The 26226-nt window shown below is 38.8% G+C and overlaps 1 protein-coding gene across 2 annotated transcripts; it reads left to right on the top strand.

Moving 5' to 3' along the window:
* The first annotated feature begins 18576 nt into the window (after positions 1-18576).
* Positions 18577-26113, top strand: LOC309690508 (Golgi reassembly-stacking protein 2-like). Of its 2 annotated transcripts, none has more exons than XM_082507566.1 (10): positions 18577-19095; positions 20597-20677; positions 20752-20955; positions 21055-21141; positions 21231-21364; positions 22443-22575; positions 22679-22808; positions 23010-23093; positions 23232-23345; positions 25381-26113. In XM_082507566.1, exons 1-10 carry the CDS (start codon positions 18835-18837, stop codon positions 25587-25589), a joined length of 1437 nt encoding a protein of 478 aa, XP_082363692.1. In that variant the 5' UTR covers positions 18577-18834; the 3' UTR covers positions 25590-26113. The 2 variants fall into 2 exon arrangements, with proteins under 2 accessions (XP_082363692.1, XP_082363693.1); XM_082507567.1 differs by having other exon boundaries at positions 18583-19095; positions 21234-21364.
* Positions 26114-26226: the final 113 nt, after the last annotated feature.

The raw sequence follows: 26226 nt of genomic DNA on the forward strand, positions 1-26226 counted from the left end.
AGATTGCCACTGTGGTACAATTGTACCAAAAAAGTGGTCACTTAAGGACTTCCATGTTTCCACTGAGGTGTTACTGTGTGGAGTTGTCATGTTTAAGTTTGTATTACTATTTCTCTGACTCTGAAATGTAGAAGAGGAAATAAATTGTTGGCTGGTTGGAGTTGGACTAGGCATGTGTGCTCTTTGTAAACCAAATGCTTGAGAGTCTGGACGGCTCCTTTATATAGGTTTAAGCCCCGCCCACGTTCGGCTGCAGCCACTGTGACGTCATCCACTTTCCTTTGACGTTGAACCTTCAAAGGTTTGGGGGCGGGGTTTAAGCTAATCTCTGACACAGCTGCATGACATTTAAATGGCATAAACTATTAATTTAAATTACCCATTGTAAATGTTGTTCTTAAAGCAGACTGGTTAATAATAATTTCACCACATGATATTTTCAAATTATTTTGTATTTGCTTAAATAAATGCATAATTCAAAGACTGTAATTTTTCATTGTATATCAAATTACAATTGGACATTTTAGGTGTTCCCTAAATTTTAATGTAGGCATCAGGACATAGATATTTTTTATTTTGCTTCTTTTTATTCAGATTCAAGCTGAGTACGATTAAAAGTTGTTGGGGTTTGTTTTTACTTAGACTGAAGTTTGTATTCCTATCTACTGATATTAATTCATTGTTATCTTAATATAGCTTAAGGTGGGGTGCATGCATACCCATATGGAAACGATATATACATAAATCTTATAAAGTCTGTATCTGTCTTGTGTGAAACTTGTATGAAAAGCATACAAGAGTGAAAACAGATATAAGATCCCTTGAAAAATTATATACATGAAACTTGTATATTTTGGATACTTACTAAAACAATATATGAAAGTAATGAGAAAGTGGCCACCTTCATGAGTGAATCGCATAAGCCTTATATGATTCACTATATGAAGTAGGCCACATCTTATGCAAGTCTTTTATAAGTTTTTTCTATTTCTTTTCCATATGGGTATACTTGAGCTTGTATGTATACTTTTTACCCTGTGTGAATAAATTCAAACTTCTGCACCCAATTCTTCCTTTTTAAAGTCATTAAAATGTATACTGTAAAGTTAGAGAAATCATTAAAAGCCCCAAACTACAATATAATATTCATAATCATTATAAGAGCCTCTAAACTTCTCACCACATCTGTATGAAACTCCTGGCACTATTTTTGGTGATCCCAGCATCTGTTGACAAATTTGGGGCGGACATCATAGTAATTTAACCTTAGTTATGGTTCATACTAGGTTTTGCAATATTATTTTATAATTTTACACATTTGACTTTCTTATATATTTCATTATTTTACTATCACTTACCACACTTTATATTTTATCAAAACATTTCTTTCTTATAGCATTTTGTGAGCTGATTTTGGTCCAACTGTAATTATTACAAAAGGACATCTTAACTGTATAATCAGTGTGTTGTTTATACAGTTAAGATGTCCACAACCAACAATGAAAAGAATAAAAATAAACCTTTGAACCTCTCAAGGCGCACCCTTGTAGTTTGATCAGGTGCTTGTCGGTTTACAGAACTTCTCTGAATGGCTGACACCCTTACCAAACGCCGGGTAACTTTACAGTTCTTAATCATACTTGCCCCTTAAAAACCCTCAATAAAATCTGAAATTCAAGTTGGTCTCAGCTGCTCTCCACTCTGGATTCTTTAATAATTGAGATTTCAGCGGTGACTCTGTCTGATCTCAGTTGCCACGCACTCGCCTTCTCCATACTTTGCTCAGACATAAGCGCTCTTTCAGACTCATTGAGTCTACCTGCAGGTTTCCTGGAATCAAAATGAAAGTAGAGAACAAAAATCACTCAAGAAATCTCATCCTCGTCACCAAGATTGTTGTGGAAAAATACACTGAGCATCGACCCAAACTGACTCAGATTTATCGAAAGAAACTTCAAACCTCTGCAAAAGGATCAACACAGCACCAACGGGGTTCGTACCAGCACTGACAAACAGGCAAAATAATAACAGCTCCTCTATAGCCATACAGATACAGTGAAAATGAAAGTGTTTTTGAATTTTATTTTCTGTAAATCATTTGATTTATTTAATAAATTAAATATTATATTTTAGAGGCCGTTCTAATCTGATATTCCATTCTAGGCAAATTGACAGCAAATAAAACTAAGTACACTTTTAAAACTTTTTTTTAAATTCATTTTTATTTGAATTCAATTCAATTTTATTTATATATCGCCTAATCACAACAACAGTTGCCTCAAGGCGCTTTCTATTGTAAGGTAGACCCTACAATAGTACAGAACCCAACAATCATATGACCCCCTGTGAGCAAGCACTTTGGCGACAGTGGGAAGGAAAAACTCCCTTTTAACAGGAAGAAACCTCCAGCAGAACCAGGCTCAGGGAGGGGCGGCCATCTGCTGCGACCGGTTGGGGTGAGAGAAGGAAGACGGAATAAAGGACAGAAAAATGTTATAATGTAATGTGGTGAAATTATTATCAACCAGGTGGTTCATGAGACAATTATTTTAAAGTAGTCTGGTTTTAACATTAACAATGAAGAATTATAATAAAAATGTAATGCATCTAGGCTACGTCCACATGTACCCAGGTATTTTTGAAAACGCAGCTTTTTAGATGCAGGTGTCAGGTAAACTTTAACGTGTTCGTGAGAAAACCCTAGAGAAGAAATTAGGTCTCTTCAATGGGGCATTTCTTTTGAAACTTTTGACAATCACGTTTTCAATATTGTCTTGGCCATTAAACATTAACTCCAGGACAGTGTTTGGATTTTTCCACTTTTGCCGGAGTTCATTGTACACTTTCACACTGACTTCTTCAGTGTTCTCTAAGGACATTTTAAGCTTTTGGGACAAAATTTTAGCCCAAATCCTGTGGGTAAACCTGTTCATGATGGCTTTATCTGCCCCTGGAGGCAATTTCCTTGCCTCATTTGCGTTGCTTATAGCGTGCAGAACCAAATCTTTAGTGAAGCTTTCAACAACTTTTACGTACTCTTCTCGGTTTTTATATATAGTGAGTACTCTTTTTGGTAAGGCCAACAGGTGTTTTGTAAATGTTGGGACAGTAATATCGTCAAGCCGTTCGCTCAGATATAAAATCAAATACTTCTCCCTGCAGTTATGTGCTTTGCAAAGATTGGTGAAAATGTCCTTGTTGATATTGGTCAGCCTTTTTGGAGATAGATCCAAATCCCTCTCGTCAATCTGAGGCCAGATTTTTTCAAGCAGGCGATCGCTGATAGAGTCGGAGTTGTGGCACCGTGTGAAGTCCTTGTATTTAGACGAAGCTTTGCCTGCGGCCTCTGAAACTACCAACTGAATAACTTTGTAAACACACATCTTTTCTTCAGACAGATAATCAGATGCCAGAGTGACATCATAAGAACCAAAATCTGAATCAGACTTACGGACTGACCTATGTAGTGTTTTCTTCACAGGCTTTTCCAGGGGGGAAGCTTCTATGTTGTCCAAGTCTTTTGTATCAGCTGAGTAGTTTTTCTTCGGTTCTACTGTGGCTGCGGTGAGGGTTTGAGGAGGAAACCTCTGGGATGACACAGACGCTTCTTCCTCAGATGACTCACAGCTGAAACCTATTAAAATATCTGGATATATGCAAGGTGGTGCAGGTACACGATGCAGTGTTAGAATTTCTCTGTTTTCACTGTCATCTGTGGATGTTTCATCAAGATTGCTCTCCTCTGCAGTCAAATGCAGCTTGAGGTTTTTTGAGTCTGAAGAGTCCTCCAGTCCTGGAGTTTCTGTTTCTTCATTATCACCGTGGTCATCTACAGAAATTTCTTTCAGGATGCTGTCCTTTGCTCCTGTTTCTTCTGTTTTCTCAGGGGACTCTGTGTGCACTGAGTGAAGAGAAGGCTCATTATTCTGCGTGGACACTGCATCTCCCTTCTCCACGGTTGTGTCCATTGCATCCACTAACATGGAACAAAGTTTCAACATGTCTTTCAGCAAAGTGGAAGGCAGCTCAGTGTTGCAGTACTCTGGGTTGAACTGCAGAGATTGCCACTGTGGTACAATTGTACCAAAAAAGTGGTCACCTAAGGACTTCCATGTTTCCACTGAGGTGTTACTGTGTGGAGTTGTCATGTTTAAGTTTGTATTACTATTTCTCTGACTCTGAAATGTAGAAGAGGAAATAAATTGTTGGCTGGTTGGAGTTGGACTAGGCATGTGTGCTCTTTGTAAACCAAATGCTTGAGAGTCTGGACGGCTCCTTTATATAGGTTTAAGCCCCGCCCACGTTCGGCTGCAGCCACTGTGACGTCATCCACTTTCCTTTGAAGTTGAACCTTCAAAGGTTTGGGGGCGGGGTTTAAGCTAATCTCTGACACAGCTGCATGACATTTAAATGGCATAAACTATTAATTTAAATTACCCATTGTAAATGTTGTTCTTAAAGCAGACTGGTTAATAATAATTTCACCACATGATATTTTCAAATTATTTTGTATTTGCTTAAATAAATGCATAATTCACAGACTGTAATTTTTCATTGTATATCAAATTACAGTTGGACATTTTAGGTGTTCCCTAAATTTTAATGTAGGCATCAGGACATAGATATTTTTTATTTTGCTTCTTTTTATTCAGATTCAAGCTGAGTACGATTAAAAGTTGTTGGGGTTTGTTTTTACTTAGACTGAAGTTTGTATTCATATCTACTGATATTAATTCATTGTTATCTTAATATAGCTTAAGGTGGGGTGCATGCATACCCATATGGAAACGATATATACATAAATCTTATAAAGTCTGTATCTGTCTTGTGTGAAACTTGTATGAAAAGCATACAAGAGTGAAAACAGATATAAGATCCCTTGAAAAATTATATACATGAAACTTGTATATTTTGGATACTTACTAAAACAATGTATGAAAGTAATGAGAAAGTGGCCACCTTCATGAGTGAATCGCATAAGCCTTATATGATTCACTATATGAAGTAGGCCACATCTTATGCAAGTCTTTTATAAGTTTTTTCTATTTCTTTTCCATATGGGTATACTTGAGCTTGTATGTATACTTTTTACCCTGTGTGAATAAATTCAAACTTCTGCACCCAATTCTTCCTTTTTAAAGTCATTAAAATGTATACTGTAAAGTTAGAGAAATCATTAAAAGCCCCAAACTACAATATAATATTCATAATCATTATAAGAGCCTCTAAACTTCTCACCACATCTGTATGAAACTCCTGGCACTATTTTTGGTGATCCCAGCATCTGTTGACAAATTTGGGGCGGACATCATAGTAATTTAACCTTAGTTATGGTTCATACTAGGTTTTGCAATATTATTTTATAATTTTACACATTTGACTTTCTTATATATTTCATTATTTTACTATCACTTACCACACTTTATATTTTATCAAAACATTTCTTTCTTATAGCATTTTGTGAGCTGATTTTGGTCCAACTGTAATTATTACAAAAGGACATCTTAACTGTATAATCAGTGTGTTGTTTATACAGTTAAGATGTCCACAACCAACAATGAAAAGAATAAAAATAAACCTTTGAACCTCTCAAGGCGCACCCTTGTAGTTTGATCAGGTGCTTGTCGGTTTACAGAACTTCTCTGAATGGCTGACACCCTTACCAAACGCCGGGTAACTTTACAGTTCTTAATCATACTTGCCCCTTAAAAACCCTCAATAAAATCTGAAATTCAAGTTGGTCTCAGCTGCTCTCCACTCTGGATTCTTTAATAATTGAGATTTCAGCGGTGACTCTGTCTGATCTCAGTTGCCACGCACTCGCCTTCTCCATACTTTGCTCAGACATAAGCGCTCTTTCAGACTCATTGAGTCTACCTGCAGGTTTCCTGGAATCAAAATGAAAGTAGAGAACAAAAATCACTCAAGAAATCTCATCCTCGTCACCAAGATTGCTGTGGAAAAATACACTGAGCATCGACCCAAACTGACTCAGATTTATCGAAAGAAACTTCAAACCTCTGCAAAAGGATCAACACAGCACCAACGGGGTTCGTACCAGCACTGACAAACAGGCAAAATAATAACAGCTCCTCTATAGCCATACAGATACAGTGAAAATGAAAGTGTTTTTGAATTTTATTTTCTGTAAATCATTTGATTTATTTAATAAATTAAATATTATATTTTAGAGGCCGTTCTAATCTGATATTCCATTCTAGGCAAATTGACAGCAAATAAAACTAAGTACACTTTTAAAACTTTTTTTTAAATTCATTTTTATTTGAATTCAATTCAATTTTATTTATATAGCGCCTAATCACAACAACAGTTGCCTCAAGGCGCTTTCTATTGTAAGGTAGACCCTACAATAGTACAGAACCCAACAATCATATGACCCCCTGTGAGCAAGCACTTTGGCGACAGTGGGAAGGAAAAACTCCCTTTTAACAGGAAGAAACCTCCAGCAGAACCAGGCTCAGGGAGGGGCGGCCATCTGCTGCGACCGGTTGGGGTGAGAGAAGGAAGACGGAATAAAGGACAGAAAAATGTTATAATGTAATGTGGTGAAATTATTATCAACCAGGTGGTTCATGAGACAATTATTTTAAAGTAGTCTGGTTTTAACATTAACAATGAAGAATTATAATAAAAATGTAATGCATCTAGGCTACGTCCACATGTACCCAGGTATTTTTGAAAACGCAGCTTTTTAGATGCAGGTGTCAGGTAAACTTTAACGTGCTCGTGAGAAAACCCTAGAGAAGAAATTAGGTCTCTTCAATGGGGCATTTCTTTTGAAACTTTTGACAATCACGTTTTCAATATTGTCTTGGCCATTAAACATTAACTCCAGGACAGTGTTTGGATTTTTCCACTTTTGCCGGAGTTCATTGTACACTTTCACACTGACTTCTTCAGTGTTCTCTAAGGACATTTTAAGCTTTTGGGACAAAATTTTAGCCCAAATCCTGTGGGTAAACCTGTTCATGATGGCTTTATCTGCCCCTGGAGGCAATTTCCTTGCCTCATTTGCGTTGCTTATAGCGTGCAGAACCAAATCTTTAGTGAAGCTTTCAACAACTTTTACGTACTCTTCTCGGTTTTTATATATAGTGAGTACTCTTTTTGGTAAGGCCAACAGGTGTTTTGTAAATGTTGGGACAGTAATATCGTCAAGCCGTTCGCTCAGATATAAAATCAAATACTTCTCCCTGCAGTTATGTGCTTTGCAAAGATTGGTGAAAATGTCCTTGTTGATATTGGTCAGCCTTTTTGGAGATAGATCCAAATCCCTCTCGTCAATCTGAGGCCAGATTTTTTCAAGCAGGCGATCGCTGATAGAGTCGGAGTTGTGGCACCGTGTGAAGTCCTTGTATTTAGACGAGGCTTTGCCTGCGGCCTCTGAAACTACCAACTGAATAACTTTATAAACACAAATCTTTTCTTCAGACAGATAATCAGATGCCAGAGTGACATCATAAGAACCAAAATCTGAATCAGACTTACGGACTGACCTATGTAGTGTTTTCTTCACAGGCTTTTCCAGGGGGGAAGCTTCTATGTTGTCCAAGTCTTTTGTATCAGCTGAGTAGTTTTTCTTCGGTTCTACTGTGGCTGCGGTGAGGGTTTGAGGAGGAAACCTCTGGGATGACACAGACGCTTCTTCCTCAGATGACTCACAGCTGAAACCTATTAAAATATCTGGATATATGCAAGGTGGTGCAGGTACACGATGCAGTGTTAGAATTTCTCTGTTTTCACTGTCATCTGTGGATGGTTCATCAAGATTGCTCTCCTCTGCAGTCAAATGCAGCTTGAGGTTTTTTGAGTCTGAAGAGTCCTCCAGTCCTGGAGTTTCTGTTTCTTCATTATCACCGTGGTCATCTACAGAAATTTCTTTCAGGATGCTGTCCTTTGCTCCTGTTTCTTCTGTTTTCTCAGGGGACTCTGTGTGCACTGAGTGAAGAGAAGGCTCATTATTCTGCGTGGACACTGCATCTCCCTTCTCCACGGTTGTGTCCATTGCATCCACTAACATGGAACAAAGTTTCAACATGTCTTTCAGCAAAGTGGAAGGCAGCTCAGTGTTGCAGTACTCTGGGTTGAACTGCAGAGATTGCCACTGTGGTACAATTGTACCAAAAAAGTGGTCACTTAAGGACTTCCATGTTTCCACTGAGGTGTTACTGTGTGGAGTTGTCATGTTTAAGTTTGTATTACTATTTCTCTGACTCTGAAATGTAGAAGAGGAAATAAATTGTTGGCTGGTTGGAGTTGGACTAGGCATGTGTGCTCTTTGTAAACCAAATGCTTGAGAGTCTGGACGGCTCCTTTATATAGGTTTAAGCCCCGCCCACGTTCGGCTGCAGCCACTGTGACGTCATCCACTTTTCTTTGACGTTGAACCTTCAAAGGTTTGGGGGCGGGGTTTAAGCTAATCTCTGACACAGCTGCATGACATTTAAATGGCATAAACTATTAATTTAAATTACCCATTGTAAATGTTGTTCTTAAAGCAGACTGGTTAATAATAATTTCACCACATGATATTTTCAAATTATTTTGTATTTGCTTAAATAAATGCATAATTCAAAGACTGTAATTTTTCATTGTATATCAAATTACAATTGGACATTTTAGGTGTTCCCTAAATTTTAATGTAGGCATCAGGACATAGATATTTTTTATTTTGCTTCTTTTTATTCAGATTCAAGCTGAGTACGATTAAAAGTTGTTGGGGTTTGTTTTTACTTAGACTGAAGTTTGTATTCCTATCTACTGATATTAATTCATTGTTATCTTAATATAGCTTAAGGTGGGGTGCATGCATACCCATATGGAAACGATATATACATAAATCTTATAAAGTCTGTATCTGTCTTGTGTGAAACTTGTATGAAAAGCATACAAGAGTGAAAACAGATATAAGATCCCATGAAAAATTATATACATGAAACTTGTATATTTTGGATACTTACTAAAACAATATATGAAAGTAATGAGAAAGTGGCCACCTTCATGAGTGAATCGCATAAGCCTGATATGATTCACTATATGAAGTAGGCCACATCTTATGCAAGTCTTTTATAAGTTTTTTCTATTTCTTTTCCATATGGGTATACTTGAGCTTGTATGTATACTTTTTACCCTGTGTGAATAAATTCAAACTTCTGCACCCAATTCTTCCTTTTTAAAGTCATTAAAATGTATACTGTAAAGTTAGAGAAATCATTAAAAGCCCCAAACTACAATATAATATTCATAATCATTATAAGAGCCTCTAAACTTCTCACCACATCTGTATGAAACTCCTGGCACTATTTTTGGTGATCCCAGCATCTGTTGACAAATTTGGGGCGGACATCATAGTAATTTAACCTTAGTTATGGTTCATACTAGGTTTTGCAATATTATTTTATAATTTTACACATTTGACTTTCTTATATATTTCATTATTTTACTATCACTTACCACACTTTATATTTTATCAAAACATTTCTTTCTTATAGCATTTTGTGAGCTGATTTTGGTCCAACTGTAATTATTACAAAAGGACATCTTAACTGTATAATCAGTGTGTTGTTTATACAGTTAAGATGTCCACAACCAACAATGAAAAGAATAAAAATAAACCTTTGAACCTCTCAAGGCGCACCCTTGTAGTTTGATCAGGTGCTTGTCGGTTTACAGAACTTCTCTGAATGGCTGACACCCTTACCAAACGCCGGGTAACTTTACAGTTCTTAATCATACTTGCCCCTTAAAAACCCTCAATAAAATCTGAAATTCAAGTTGGTCTCAGCTGCTCTCCACTCTGGATTCTTTAATAATTGAGATTTCAGCGGTGACTCTGTCTGATCTCAGTTGCCACGCACTCGCCTTCTCCATACTTTGCTCGGACATAAGCGCTCTTTCAGACTCATTGAGTCTACCTGCAGGTTTCCTGGAATCAAAATGAAAGTAGAGAACAAAAATCACTCAAGAAATCTCATCCTCGTCACCAAGATTGTTGTGGAAAAATACACTGAGCATCGACCCAAACTGACTCAGATTTATCGAAAGAAACTTCAAACCTCTGCAAAAGGATCAACACAGCACCAACGGGGTTCGTACCAGCACTGACAAACAGGCAAAATAATAACAGCTCCTCTATAGCCATACAGATACAGTGAAAATGAAAGTGTTTTTGAATTTTATTTTCTGTAAATCATTTGATTTATTTAATAAATTAAATATTATATTTTAGAGGCCGTTCTAATCTGATATTCCATTCTAGGCAAATTGACAGCAAATAAAACTAAGTACACTTTTAAAACTTTTTTCTTTTATTCATTTTTATTTGAATTCAATTCAATTTTATTTATATAGCGCCTAATCACAACAACAGTTGCCTCAAGGCGCTTTCTATTGTAAGGTAGACCCTACAATAGTACAGAACCCAACAATCATATGACCCCCTGTGAGCAAGCACTTTGGCGACAGTGGGAAGGAAAAACTCCCTTTTAACAGGAAGAAACCTCCAGCAGAACCAGGCTCAGGGAGGGGCGGCCATCTGCTGCGACCGGTTGGGGTGAGAGAAGGAAGACGGAATAAAGGACAGAAAAATGTTATAATGTAATGTGGTGAAATTATTATCAACCAGGTGGTTCATGAGACAATTATTTTAAAGTAGTCTGGTTTTAACATTAACAATGAAGAATTATAATAAAAATGTAATGCATCTAGGCTACGTCCACATGTACCCAGGTATTTTTGAAAACGCAGCTTTTTAGATGCAGGTGTCAGGTAAACTTTAACGTGTTCGTGAGAAAACCCTAGAGAAGAAATTAGGTCTCTTCAATGGGGCATTTCTTTTGAAACTTTTGACAATCACGTTTTCAATATTGTCTTGGCCATTAAACATTAACTCCAGGACAGTGTTTGGATTTTTCCACTTTTGCCGGAGTTCATTGTACACTTTCACACTGACTTCTTCAGTGTTCTCTAAGGACATTTTAAGCTTTTGGGACAAAATTTTAGCCCAAATCCTGTGGGTAAACCTGTTCATGATGGCTTTATCTGCCCCTGGAGGCAATTTCCTTGCCTCATTTGCGTTGCTTATAGCGTGCAGAACCAAATCTTTAGTGAAGCTTTCAACAACTTTTACGTACTCTTCTCGGTTTTTATATATAGTGAGTACTCTTTTTGGTAAGGCCAACAGGTGTTTTGTAAATGTTGGGACAGTAATATCGTCAAGCCGTTCGCTCAGATATAAAATCAAATACTTCTCCCTGCAGTTATGTGCTTTGCAAAGATTGGTGAAAATGTCCTTGTTGATATTGGTCAGCCTTTTTGGAGATAGATCCAAATCCCTCTCGTCAATCTGAGGCCAGATTTTTTCAAGCAGGCGATCGCTGATAGAGTCGGAGTTGTGGCACCGTGTGAAGTCCTTGTATTTAGACGAAGCTTTGCCTGCGGCCTCTGAAACTACCAACTGAATAACTTTATAAACACAAATCTTTTCTTCAGACAGATAATCAGATGCCAGAGTGACATCATAAGAACCAAAATCTGAATCAGACTTACGGACTGACCTATGTAGTGTTTTCTTCACAGGCTTTTCCAGGGGGGAAGCTTCTATGTTGTCCAAGTCTTTTGAGTAGTTTTCCTTCAAACAGCTCTTCTTCGGTTCTACTGTGGCTGCGGTGAGGGTTTGAGGAGGAAACCTCTGGGATGACACAGACGCTTCTTCCTCAGATGACTCACAGCTGAAACCTATTAAAATATCTGGATATATGCAAGGTGGTGCAGGTACACGATGCAGTGTTAGAATTTCTCTGTTTTCACTGTCATCTGTGGATGGTTCATCAAGATTGCTCTCCTCTGCAGTCAAATGCAGCTTGAGGTTTTTTGAGTCTGAAGAGTCCTCCAGTCCTGGAGTTTCTGTTTCTTCATTATCACCGTGGTCATCTACAGAAATTTCTTTCAGGATGCTGTCCTTTGCTCCTGTTTCTTCTGTTTTCTCAGGGGACTCTGTGTGCACTGAGTGAAGAGAAGGCTCATTATTCTGCGTGGACACTGCATCTCCCTTCTCCACGGTTGTGTCCATTGCATCCACTAACATGGAACAAAGTTTCAACATGTCTTTCAGCAAAGTGGAAGGCAGCTCAGTGTTGCAGTACTCTGGGTTGAACTGCAGAGATTGCCACTGTGGTACAATTGTACCAAAAAAGTGGTCACTTAAGGACTTCCATGTTTCCACTGAGGTGTTACTGTGTGGAGTTGTCATGTTTAAGTTTGTATTACTATTTCTCTGACTCTGAAATGTAGAAGAGGAAATAAATTGTTGGCTGGTTGGAGTTGGACTAGGCATGTGTGCTCTTTGTAAACCAAATGCTTGAGAGTCTGGACGGCTCCTTTATATAGGTTTAAGCCCCGCCCACGTTCGGCTGCAGCCACTGTGACGTCATCCACTTTCCTTTGAAGTTGAACCTTCAAAGGTTTGGGGGCGGGGTTTAAGCTAATCTCTGACACAGCTGCATGACATTTAAATGGCATAAACTATTAATTTAAATTACCCATTGTAAATGTTGTTCTTAAAGCAGACTGGTTAATAATAATTTCACCACATGATATTTTCAAATTATTTTGTATTTGCTTAAATAAATGCATAATTCAAAGACTGTAATTTTTCATTGTATATCAAATTACAATTGGACATTTTAGGTGTTCCCTAAATTTTAATGTAGGCATCAGGACATAGATATTTTTTATTTTGCTTCTTTTTATTCAGATTCAAGCTGAGTACGATTAAAAGTTGTTGGGGTTTGTTTTTACTTAGACTGAAGTTTGTATTCCTATCTACTGATATTAATTCATTGTTATCTTAATATAGCTTAAGGTGGGGTGCATGCATACCCATATGGAAACGATATATACATAAATCTTATAAAGTCTGTATCTGTCTTGTGTGAAACTTGTATGAAAAGCATACAAGAGTGAAAACAGATATAAGATCCCTTGAAAAATTATATACATGAAACTTGTATATTTTGGATACTTACTAAAACAATATATGAAAGTAATGAGAAAGTGGCCACCTTCATGAGTGAATCGCATAAGCCTTATATGATTCACTATATGAAGTAGGCCACATCTTATGCAAGTCTTTTATAAGTTTTTTCTATTTCTTTTCCATATGGGTATACTTGAGCTTGTATGTATACTTTTTACCCTGTGTGAATAAATTCAAACTTCTGCACCCAATTCTTCCTTTTTAAAGTCATTAAAATGTATACTGTAAAGTTAGAGAAATCATTAAAAGCCCCAAACTACAATATAATATTCATAATCATTATAAGAGCCTCTAAACTTCTCACCACATCTGTATGAAACTCCTGGCACTATTTTTGGTGATCCCAGCATCTGTTGACAAATTTGGGGCGGACATCATAGTAATTTAACCTTAGTTATGGTTCATACTAGGTTTTGCAATATTATTTTATAATTTTACACATTTGACTTTCTTATATATTTCATTATTTTACTATCACTTACCACACTTTATATTTTATCAAAACATTTCTTTCTTATAGCATTTTGTGAGCTGATTTTGGTCCAACTGTAATTATTACAAAAGGACATCTTAACTGTATAATCAGTGTGTTGTTTATACAGTTAAGATGTCCACAACCAACAATGAAAAGAATAAAAATAAACCTTTGAACCTCTCAAGGCGCACCCTTGTAGTTTGATCAGGTGCTTGTCGGTTTACAGAACTTCTCTGAATGGCTGACACCCTTACCAAACGCCGGGTAACTTTACAGTTCTTAATCATACTTGCCCCTTAAAAACCCTCAATAAAATCTGAAATTCAAGTTGGTCTCAGCTGCTCTCCACTCTGGATTCTTTAATAATTGAGATTTCAGCGGTGACTCTGTCTGATCTCAGTTGCCACGCACTCGCCTTCTCCATACTTTGCTCAGACATAAGCGCTCTTTCAGACTCATTGAGTCTACCTGCAGGTTTCCTGGAATCAAAATGAAAGTAGAGAACAAAAATCACTCAAGAAATCTCATCCTCGTCACCAAGATTGTTGTGGAAAAATACACTGAGCATCGACCCAAACTGACTCAGATTTATCGAAAGAAACTTCAAACCTCTGCAAAAGGATCAACACAGCACCAACGGGGTTCGTACCAGCACTGACAAACAGGCAAAATAATAACAGCTCCTCTATAGCCATACAGATACAGTGAAAATGAAAGTGTTTTTGAATTTTATTTTCTGTAAATCATTTGATTTATTTAATAAATTAAATATTATATTTTAGAGGCCGTTCTAATCTGATATTCCATTCTAGGCAAATTGACAGCAAATAAAACTAAGTACACTTTTAAAACTTTTTTTTAAATTCATTTTTATTTGAATTCAATTCAATTTTATTTATATAGCGCCTAATCACAACAACAGTTGCCTCAAGGCGCTTTCTATTGTAAGGTAGACCCTACAATAGTACAGAACCCAACAATCATATGACCCCCTGTGAGCAAGCACTTTGGCGACAGTGGGAAGGAAAAACTCCCTTTTAACAGGAAGAAACCTCCAGCAGAACCAGGCTCAGGGAGGGGCGGCCATCTGCTGCGACCGGTTGGGGTGAGAGAAGGAAGACGGAATAAAGGACAGAAAAATGTTATAATGTAATGTGGTGAAATTATTATCAACCAGGTGGTTCATGAGACAATTATTTTAAAGTAGTCTGGTTTTAACATTAACAATGAAGAATTATAATAAAAATGTAATGCATCTAGGCTATGTCCACATGTACCCAGGTATTTTTGAAAACGCAGCTTTTTAGATGCAGGTGTCAGGTAAACTTTAACGTGCTCGTGAGAAAACCCTAGAGAAGAAATTAGGTCTCTTCAATGGGGCATTTCTTTTGAAACTTTTGACAATCACGTTTTCAATATTGTCTTGGCCATTAAACATTAACTCCAGGACAGTGTTTGGATTTTTCCACTTTTGCCGGAGTTCATTGTACACTTTCACACTGACTTCTTCAGTGTTCTCTAAGGACATTTTAAGCTTTTGGGACAAAATTTTAGCCCAAATCCTGTGGGTAAACCTGTTCATGATGGCTTTATCTGCCCCTGGAGGCAATTTCCTTGCCTCATTTGCGTTGCTTATAGCGTGCAGAACCAAATCTTTAGTGAAGCTTTCAACAACTTTTACGTACTCTTCTCGGTTTTTATATATAGTGAGTACTCTTTTTGGTAAGGCCAACAGGTGTTTTGTAAATGTTGGGACAGTAATATCGTCAAGCTGTTCCCTCAGACATAAAATCAAATACTTCTCCTTGCAGTTATGTGCTTTGCAAAGATTGGTGAAAATGTCCTTGTTGATATTGGTCAGCCTTTTTGGAGATAGATCCAAATCCCTCTCGTCAATCTGAGGCCAGATTTTTTCAAGCAGGCGATCGCTGATAGAGTCGGAGTTGTGGCACCGTGTGAAGTCCTTGTATTTAGACGAGGCTTTGCCTGCGGCCTCTGAAACTACCAACTGAATAACTTTATAAACACAAATCTTTTCTTCAGACAGATAATCAGATGCCAGAGTGACATCATAAGAACCAAAATCTGAATCAGACTTATGGACTGACCTATGTAGTGTTTTCTTCACAGGCTTTTCCAGGGGGGAAGCTTCTATGTTGTCCAAGTCTTTTGAGTAGTTTTTCTTCAAAAAGCTCTTCTTCGGTTCCACTGTGGCTGCGGTGAGGGTTTGAGGAAGAAACATCTGGGACGACACAGACGCTTCTTCCTCAGATGAATCACTAAAACCAATAAAAACATTTAGATATATGTTAGGTGGCGTTGGTGCACGATGCAGTGATATTTCACTGTCAGCTGTGGATGTTTCATCAAGACTGCTCTCCTCTGCAGTCAAATGCAGCTTGAGGTTTTTTGAGTCTGAAGAGTCCTCCAGTCCTGGAGTTTCTGTTTCTTCATTATCACCGTGGTCATCTACAGAAATTTCTTTCAGGATGCTGTCCTTTGCTCCTGTTTCTTCTGTTTTCTCAGGGGACTCTGTGTCCACTGAGTGAAGACAGGCCTCATCAGTCTGCGTGGACACTGGATCTCCCTTCTCCACGGTTGTGTCCATTGCGTCCTCTAACATGGAACAAAGTTTCAACATGTCTTTCAGCAAAGTGGAAGGCAGCTCAGTGTTGCAGTACTCTGGGTTGAACTGCAGAGATTGCCACTGTGGTACAATTGTACCAAAAAAGTGGTCACTTAAGGACTTCCATGTTTCCACTGAGGTGTTACTGTGTGGAGTTGTCATGTTTAAGTTTGTATTACTATTTCTCTGACTCTGAAATGTAGAAGAGGAAATAAATTGTTGGCTGGTTGGAGTTGGACTAGGCATGTGTGCTCTTTGTAAACCAAATGCTTGGGAGTCTGGACGGCTCCTTTATATAGGTTTAAGCCCCGCCCACGTTCGGCTGCAGCCACTGTGACGTCATCCACTTTTCTTTGACGTTGAACCTTCAAAGGTTTGTGGGCGGGGTTTAAGCTAATACCTTATAAGTTTAAAGTCACAGTCATCTAACAACAGAAAAAATACTGATTGTCTAAGAGAAAAAAATGCATAACTAAAAATGTTTTCCATCTTTTACATCAGCAAACAGAATTCTTACTGAGCATCTTATTGTTTGGTTTAATTACTAATGCAGGAATGTTGCTCTTGCAGCCCTGTGATACGGTTCTTATAGTCTGCTTGGAGCTGAATGCTTTCTAATATGACATGCTGATGTTTAGCAGGTTGAATGCTTACCATCCCTAAAATGCAAAGACTGAGCAGGATTTTAAGAAGTTTTTGTATCATTAAAAAAATATACATGTGAATGTTGACAGCTTACGACAATTACTGCTACATCCCATAGCTTGCCTTTTAGTCCTAAACATAAAGCATAGCAGAACCTACTGGGAACACTAGTAATATTTGCATTTGCGTATGTGTTAAACTTTTCTGTTGTTTCCTTGGAAACGTGTGATTTTTTTAAAAACTTGTTATACACATTTCAGTATTTTCATAATTAAGAAAACTGAATTTCTTTTCCATTTTCACTGTTTCCTAATTTTTTTTTACATGAAATAAACTGTAAAATCAGAATTAAATTGCAATCCTTATTTGTATTTTTATTATTTCAGTATAAAGAATAAAACATTATTCTCAGAATTTATTAGAGTAAAGCCTGACTTCCTGTCTTACATCACAATCCAGCTTACAGCCTGCATAGACACACGATCAGGGTGAGCTCTTGTGGATCTGGAGACTGACAGGATAACTGATGACTGATGAGGGGAATAACAGCGCCGAGCAAGTTTATTTCAAATTATTTGATAAGAGCTGCTGCACTACAGAGATATTCAAATTTATATGCATTAATCTACTCGGTGAGCTCATGCTCTTTATAGAGCTGATGATCTCTCCCATCACAGTTTGATCATAGAGATAGTTTTTTTCATCTTCGGTCTCTCCTATCTGCTCTGGCAGAGCTATACTGAAATGAAATCAGCCATGATGTGAATAAACTAAGAATTCTACAGACATTTCTCAGTCAAGTTGATGTTACAGAAGGTGACAGGACAGGATCTTAAACTGTAGCACCGTGCTCTTTGGCAAAGCATGACAACTGATACTGTGTTTGCAGAAGGCAGTAATGCAGCAGTAATGCAGCAATTCTCCAATTTTTGTAATTTTAAGCCACAAAATGTATATAATATGTAATTGAAATACAAATTATCCACAATTCAAAATCCTCAGCATTAGTCAAACAGCACTGCAAACTAAATCCCTCTATCTTCATGGTGCATGGGTTGGTCATTTGCAAAAGAAGCCTTAACTGGACTACAGCACATTTTTTTAAATTACGATTGTCAAAATGTGACCTCACGCTTAATTTGGTGAATCTCAGCATGAATAAAACATCCCCAGACAAACTTTGAAAAGCCACAAACCTTAAATATCATAAGTCACTTTATTTAAGAACAGCAAACAACAAGTGCAAACAACGACACCAGACATGATTTGAAACTGACAACCCAAGAGATTCAAATGATTTCAACTAAATGAAACTATCACTAAAAACAATTAAGCAAACACACGGCACGTGACAAGCTTGAAACTGGGTGTGACGTCCTGTCTTATTTCAGTCTTTCCTGTTCTCCACACTGTCTGGTTTCCTAATCTGAAAATGTCAGTGAGAAAGAGGACATTTTTAGTCATGAGTCAAGTCCTGCTGGTGAGGTAGACTACGTGATCTGGAGGTGGAAGAGGCTGTTTCCGACTTTCAACTGTGCACACAGAGCAGAATCCCTTGTTTTCACAACCAGCTGGCTCATGGAGGTGTTACCAGTCACACTGCTCATGTTGAGACATGACCTGGGCTTCTCTTGTTTGACTTGCCTCACAAGAAAGTGGCTAGATTAAGTTAAAAGTATATATCTGCTGGGAGACTTTTCCCCCTTCATGTGCTTAACCTGCTTCCCCACAATGCATCGCATATGTCATGATTTATATTTTATAACCACCATGGATTCAGACTACTTGCCCCTGGGTTTTGCGCCCTTAATAAACCCGGTTATTTAAGAATATTTAATATTATGCTAAAATAATGAAGGCCAACAAACATATTTTGCAAAAGCTCACAGGCAGGAAACATCTTATTTGAAATTACACCAAAATATCGTCCTCATTAGGTCCCCCTGCCCTGAAGCACCCAGATTTAAAGCTTAAAGCCTCTCCGCCCATAATCTTATTACTTTACAAATAATCAGACCTCAAAAGACACAGATGATGAAACCCTGCTACCACAGAGGGATGCACCTCCCGCTCCTCCTCCTCTTCACTATCATCATCATCCTCATGAGCGGAAGTCCTGGGAAACCAAAGCCACAGGAAACGCGGCATGATCCGAGCCGCCTGCTAACTAATCACCTAACTAACCAGCACAGGTGTCAGTCCCACCCTGACTGTCGCACTCGGGGAAGCATGGGAGGCTCTCCGAGCGTCGAGATACCAGGTGGAGGCAAAGAGGGATACCACGTCCTCAGGGTAAGAGAACATTTTAATGTGGACGTACGGACTGTGACCTCCTGTTAGCCCGCGGAGGAGCAGCTAACGATAGGATAGAAGGGTTATTTTTCCTTTAGAGGAAGCGACCTCTACTACTGGCTAAATGCTGATGCTAGTAGAGACTTGTGTTTGACACAGACCCCGAGGAGGACTCAGACACACCCAGAAATCTCTTCACATAGCTCGTTGTCTTTATTGTAAACGGCTAGCTGTCCCCGCCTTTGAATGGAAGCTCCTGCTACGCCCACTCTCTAGCACCAACCGCTGATGTGTGAGCTTGCTAATAGCCTCTCGGTCTACACTGTTTAAATGATATATATCCATATTAGAAACTGGACACGGTTAATTGTCATTCAGACGTGCAGTTTGTGAGACAATCAGCAGATGTCCCCTCACTCCCCAGCAGACTGGATGATGCCAGAATAACCGGTGTGGCTGCTATACGTGATTTATGGAAATGGGTGTGTGTGACTGTTTTCATTTGAAAACGTTATACTCCACCAGTCAGTCCAAGCTTTTAAAGAGTTTCATCACCAGATTACACGCAGGGAAAATGGGCCACACTAAAAGTAAAATGCTAAATGTTTGCATTTTGTGCTTCAAAGATCTGTGTCCAATCAGACCCACTGATCAAGGATCATTAAGAAAAAAGGATCACTTTGAACATAATTCATTCACAGTGGGTCATTAGCTCAGTTTGTTTTAGAAAAGCCTTTAAAAATTCTTAAAAAGATACTTTAAATACAATTCAGGGACACGAAGTTGCAATAAGACAACAACTACTCATAAAAACACTTGCCCCAACAAACAGGTGATCAGCTCTAGGCGTACCTAGATGATGGTGGGAAGGATACTAAGAAAGGGAGGAAGGAAAATAAACACCTGGGGAGTGGAGATAAGAAAGAGTGCATCACAGGCAGTCCCACACCAGCCCTGAACCTATAGCGGCATAGCAAAGGGATGGTTTTAGTGGTTTTATCAAAAAAAGGCCAGTTTGAAGCTAATGTTAAATGTAGAGAGGATGCCTGTCTCTTAAATCCAAACCGTGAAAAGAAAGAGAGCGGCCTGATACCTGAAGGCTTGGCCTCCTATTCTACTTTGGAAACTTTTGGTATCAGAAGTAACCCAGCCATCTGAGAGTGAAGTGCTCTGTTAGGTTATTATGGTAATATGAGGTCCTTAAAAGACAATATGCCCTGAAGATTCAAGACTTTGTACGTGAGAAGGAGTAAAATAACCAGTTAAGGCTAGTTTCCAAGAAGGAGACTAATGAGTCTTCTTGGAAACCTCACTTGACACACTAGTCTTAAACCAGTGAGAGGAATGTTAAACTACACAGGAGTGTTTGCCAAAACAGAGATGTACAGGTTTTCATTGAATGCTGCTCGTCCTTTGTGACAAGGACCTGTGTGCAGATATTTAAAAGACTGGCATTAATCTGCTTTACTTGAAAACCTTCTGACCGCCTTCTAATCTGTAGGTGCAAGAGAATTCTCCCGGTCGCCGTGCGGGACTGGAGCCATTCTTTGATTTTATCATCTCAATCTGCGACACTCGGCTGGTGAGTTTCCGGTTAGGTCAGTGTTAGTCACGGATATTCCTAGGAATCATTTGGATATACTGGTTTCTTTACAGAACAGGGACAATGACACCCTGAAAGAGCTGCTGAAGATGAACGTGGAGAAGCCCGTCAAGATGTTGTTGTATAGCAGCAAGACGCTGGCAGTGCGGGAGACGACGGTCACGCCCAGCAACATGTGGGGCGGCCAGGGGCTTCTGGGAGTCAGCATTCGCTTCTGCAGCTTCGAGGGAGCCAATGAAAATGTTTGGCATGTCTTGGTGAGTGTTAGGTTCTGTCTGAGGCTGCTTTTTTTGGGGGGGTGTTCTTATTTATTTCTGTGATCTCATGTGTTGATAGCTGCATGTTTTTGAGTCCAGGAAGTGGAGCCGAATTCTCCTGCATCCCTGGCAGGTTTGAGGCCGCACGCAGACTACATTATAGGAGTGGACACCGCCATGACTGAGGTGCCTGCTTAAGATTTTATTTTTATTTTTTAATGCAGGAATTAAACCAGGAACAAGTTAACCTGATGTGTATTTTTGTGGTTTTTAAGCAGAGCGAAGATCTGTTTTCCCTCATTGAAACACATGAAGGGAAGGAGCTAAAGCTCTACGTTTACAACACAGACGCAGACAACTGCCGCGAGGTGGTCATCACCCCAAACTCTGACTGGGGTGGAGAAGGCAGGTATGACAGTCACTAAAAAAAAAAAAAGATCCACACAGTTTCTGTTGCTGGTTAAAATCTGTGAGCTTTCTTGATATTACGTAAGAGAGGAGTTTACAGTCAATCCTGCTAGTTTATTTAAGTGCAGAATTTGTTCTAGGCTATGTTTTTATTTTCATTTCTGGATTTAAAAACTGTGTTTGATATATAAGTGCTGAATGCAAAGCCATATGCTGCCTTTGTTAGTGTGGTTGTTGGTGCCAGATGGACTAATGAGTATTTCTGAAACTTCTGTTGATGTCAGAGGTCAGAGGAGAATGGTCAGCCTGCTTCAAGCTGATAGCAAGGCATCAATAACTCAAATAAGCTAAGAACACAAACTCTTTAGACATTAGACACTATAGGATTTGAAAAAGATTCCCATTATTGAGTCAGTTCTGCTGCAACATTCAGATGATAGGGTCAAAACTTGGTGTAAACAACACAAAAGCATGGATTCATCCTGCCGTTTGGCACACTTTAAGTACCAACGAACCTTTTTTTTTTTTTCCGTTAATGCTATGGCCTGTCGTTGTTGACCATATCCATCCCTGTAAGTCTACCCATCCTCTGTGACACGTAACAAAGCTCACATCATCTTAAACTGGTTTCTTGAACATGACAATGAGTTCCCCGCACTTAAATGACCTCCAGAGTTTCAGAGCTCAATCCAAAGTGGTGGAACGGGAGATTCTCATCATGGTTATGCAGCAAATCTACAGCAACTGTTTGGTGCTATCATGTTAATATGGAGCAGAGTGTCTGAGGAATGTTTTCAGTGCTTTTTTTGAATCTGTGCCATGAAGATTTAAGGCAATTATAAAGGCAGAAGTGGGTTCAACCCAGTACTAAGAAAGTGATGGAGTATACTTCTGCTACACATGTAGAAAGTTATGAATCATTCCACCAAGAAAAATGATACCCCTACGTTTAGGTGTATCTTGAGTTTCAGTGGGTTTGATTGTTGAAAAAGTTCTACTGTAATTTGAGTGTCAGGTTTTTCTTTTACAATGTTTCTGATGCTGCCCCTTCACAGTATTGCTCTATTTCTGCCATGCAGTCTAGGCTGTGGGATTGGCTACGGTTACCTGCACAGGATACCTACCCTGCCATTTGCTGAGGGTAAGAAGATCAGTTTACCAGTACAGACTCATTACGAACCACCTCCTTCACCAAAAGATGGCTTCACAGAGGTAAGTTGGCATCTTTAATAACTGCATCCAGAAGTAAATCTCATTTTGATGCTGTCTGGCTTCCAGCTTTTGTTAAAATGTAAAAAACACTGTTGGTTACCAGGTCCACCTCTCTGCCGTCGTTCCAACTGTTCCAATTGCTGTGTCGTCTTCTGCTTCGACGGGATTGGAGCAAGGTCTCGCTAGCTTGTCCGTCAGCTCAAACCCAACATCGGTCCTGAGCAGTCATACAGGTACACTGTCCTCTCTGACTCTTTAGCATTTACAATTTGAGCTGATCTGAGGATGAAATCTCACGGAAATTAATTAGTAGTTCAAATGAAACCTAAGTGGAATAACAGAACAACAAGAGTTAAAGGCATTTAGAAACCTATAATATCTCCTCCTTGTTGTCGCTTTCTCATGTAATAAAACATATGATTATATAATTTCAGGAGTTCCTGCTGTCCCGCTGCACAACCAAGTACCCCTCTCACAAACTGTTCCACTGTCTGTCAGTCCTGCTCCAACGCTACCAGGTTGGTTAAATTACATTGGGTGTTCATAGCTCCCCAGTTTTTGTGCCAAGTACAGTCTGTAAAATTCATACTTTATGATCCATGATGCGAGTCTGCTACACCTGTCTATTTTTTCTCCCTTTTCTTTTTGTTGCATAGGCGTAATGCCCCTACCTGGAGGTCTTTCACCTTTTCCTAATCTACCAAACCTAAATGTCTCATTGCCAGATGTGAGTCATGCATTGCCACCGGGAGTTGGAATACAGCCCGCAGGTATAAATGTGTTCTGTCAAGCATGCTTGGGTTCGGATGTAAAGGCTAACGCTGATATTTTGCTTTCTTACTATCCAATGCAAATTAGAAATGTATTGTAAAGACGTACAGTGTAACGACCACAGGCAGCTGAGAATAGTCCAGCTAAATACAGTTTATTACTACTGAGTGACTTTGATGGAACACGCCCAGCTTAGTAACATTTTAGCTTTTAAAAGTGTGATGGCAGGCTCGCTGTTTTTGGTGTTCCCAACATTTGTTTATAGAAACAAATGTTTAAGGGTTTATTTTTAATATTGAGATAGCAGCGATTTAGTGAAACTTGGCTATAGGATTTAGATTGACTGACTTTTAAGTGTCCTTGAAAATTCTGGAACAGGTTTGACTTATTAACATCACTCCTTCTCCCATTTCTAGTCTTGACATGATCTTTTCATAACACAGTTAAGTGACAGAGACATTGTGCAAAGATGTATCCAACAGTTCAACCTGGTAAATTCTAACGGTTGGAAGAGGAAAAAAGTATTTAAAAAAAGAAAAACAGGTTTTCTTCTTTTACAGTTCTGTAAACATTTCTATTTTTGCCTCCATTGTTTGTGTCCATTCATATTTTTCCTCTAGGCTTTGACACATACTTCAGATGTGTCATGTTGACTAGTGTATTATGTCATTTTACTGGATCCTCTGATTAATTGGTTATTAAATGTGGGTTATCTATGTCTACGTGGTTATAACATTCAAACACAGCATCAGGGTCAAGTCTGGATTCAGTATCTTGCCCAAGGATAAACTGACAAGTGGATTGAAAGAGCCAGGGATCGAGCCACCAAACATCTGATTGGCAGACAACCAGCTTCACCTCTGACCCCTGTGTAAACTGTTTCGAACTAGCCAAAATGTTCTTGAGACTTGACAGATGACAAAAGTAAAACTGAGTATAGTGTGGGTATAAGACATCCTCCTAGAAAAGCTTCAACTAGTCTTTGCATTGAATGTTTAGTCTTTAGAATACTATTCTTCCAAAAGATATTCCCTCATTTGGGACTCATGATAGAGAGAACTAAAGTCAATTAAAAATCTCCCCGAGGTGTCCAATTAGTTTGAAATGTGAGGATACAATTCTCATTGTTATCATTTCCATAAGCATGTTATTGACCCCTTGAGCCATGTAGATGGATAATGTCATCATAGAAGAGTCTACTACCATCGTGATCAATCTTTTTAATTGTCCCCCGTGGCATACTAGAATCCATAACTGGAAGGGTCAAACATTTCCTTTACTTTTCCTCCCATCCACATGTTTGCAACTGCAGTCTAAAGGACCTTTAACTCTTTTACCTTATAAAAGGGATAGCTGCAGATCAGTGTAGCAGATCATCAACTAATCTGAAGGTTGGTGGCTCGATCTGTAAGCCATAGTATCCTTGGACAAGATACCGAACTCAAAGTTATTCTCAAGATTTACTGAGAATCAATCCCCTTATCATAAAGATGACATCTGATAACCACCCTGTATCCTTAATGATGAGTTGACACCACAGTATATATCCATTAAGATGTGGTTTGACAACCAAGGCAGAAATCACCCTCACTAACTTTTGATGCACACCAAGAAATTTCGTTTTTGGAAGCAAACCTGAAATGACCGAAAGTGTTCGGTTCAGAAAAGGGTTACCCCTGGTAGGCGTCCAAGGGTGAAAGGGTTAAACCAATTACTAAGTCGATCATTTTAAATCATGTGAAATTTGCTTAGTGTTTATATTTAAACTAAAGTTGTGGAAGAGTAACTTACCTTTAATATTCAAATGCATTGTTGCACAGAAACTGGATTCTGACTCACACCTCATTGAAAGTGCTTTACAAAGGCATCTTTCCAGGATTGGTTGAAATGGAAGCAAACACCGTCTGAGCCTTTTCTTTAATACTGAGTGTCGTCTCCAGGCAGGAAAAGTAGAAGTGTAGTGTCCAAGAGCTAATGTTGTTAAAGTAAAATTACAATTTTGCTAATGGAAGGGTTTTGTGTCATCTTCTGCAGGTCTTCCACCTCTTTCAGCAATTAACCTGCCAGGTGTAGCCCCCAGTGCAACTCCTCCCCTATCCAACTTTGTTTCACCCCCAGTCTTTGCCAGTACTTCGCCTGCTTCCACTATGCTAATGAACAGTTTTCATGCCAAAACCCCCAACTCCCCATCAGTGACCACCTCTGGATCAATAAATATTACAATGTCTGCAGACTCATCTTAACAGAAAGCAAAAATTGAAGATGTTGGCATGCTCTCTGTAGAGTCTTTACACAGTGTAATCTGACCATTCACCCCAGCACTCGGCTGACAAATTCCACGTGCAAACAGACCATCAGGATTGTTGTGCGAGCTCGGCTGCAAGAATGGAACTGGTATTAAATGCAGGGCATCCAGTTTGTCCTGGAAATGGTGTGTCAGAAGAAAAGCCCTGCGTCTGAAGGCAGTTAAAGGAACTTTGAGAGCATTTTGGAGTTTAAGTTGTTCTGTGATAGAGGACATTTAAATTCTTTTTAAAATATGGAACATGGGTTATTCAAATTGTGCAAATCAGCATCTTCGCATCTTCAAGGATTACACTACTTAACGGGAGGGCTCAACTATAACTTATACTACTGGGGATCTTCCATTAGAAAACAAGGCTTGCTGGCTGCAGGATTGCAGACATTGTTTTCTTGTATTGTATGAAATTATTTGTAAAGTGAAATATTGTTACCTTGATTAAACTGATGTATTTTCTCAATGTTAGCCTCTGGTTTTTCTCATCTGTTGTGAATCTTACCTGCATCCTAGTATGTAATACTAAACATAACCAGAGGGTGTCAGTATAATCACAGACATAATGGTAGGTAGAGCACACC

The sequence above is a fragment of the Aulonocara stuartgranti genome (assembly GCF_965226115.1).
Source record: "Aulonocara stuartgranti genome assembly, chromosome: 16".
Lineage (NCBI taxonomy): Eukaryota > Metazoa > Chordata > Actinopteri > Cichliformes > Cichlidae > Aulonocara > Aulonocara stuartgranti.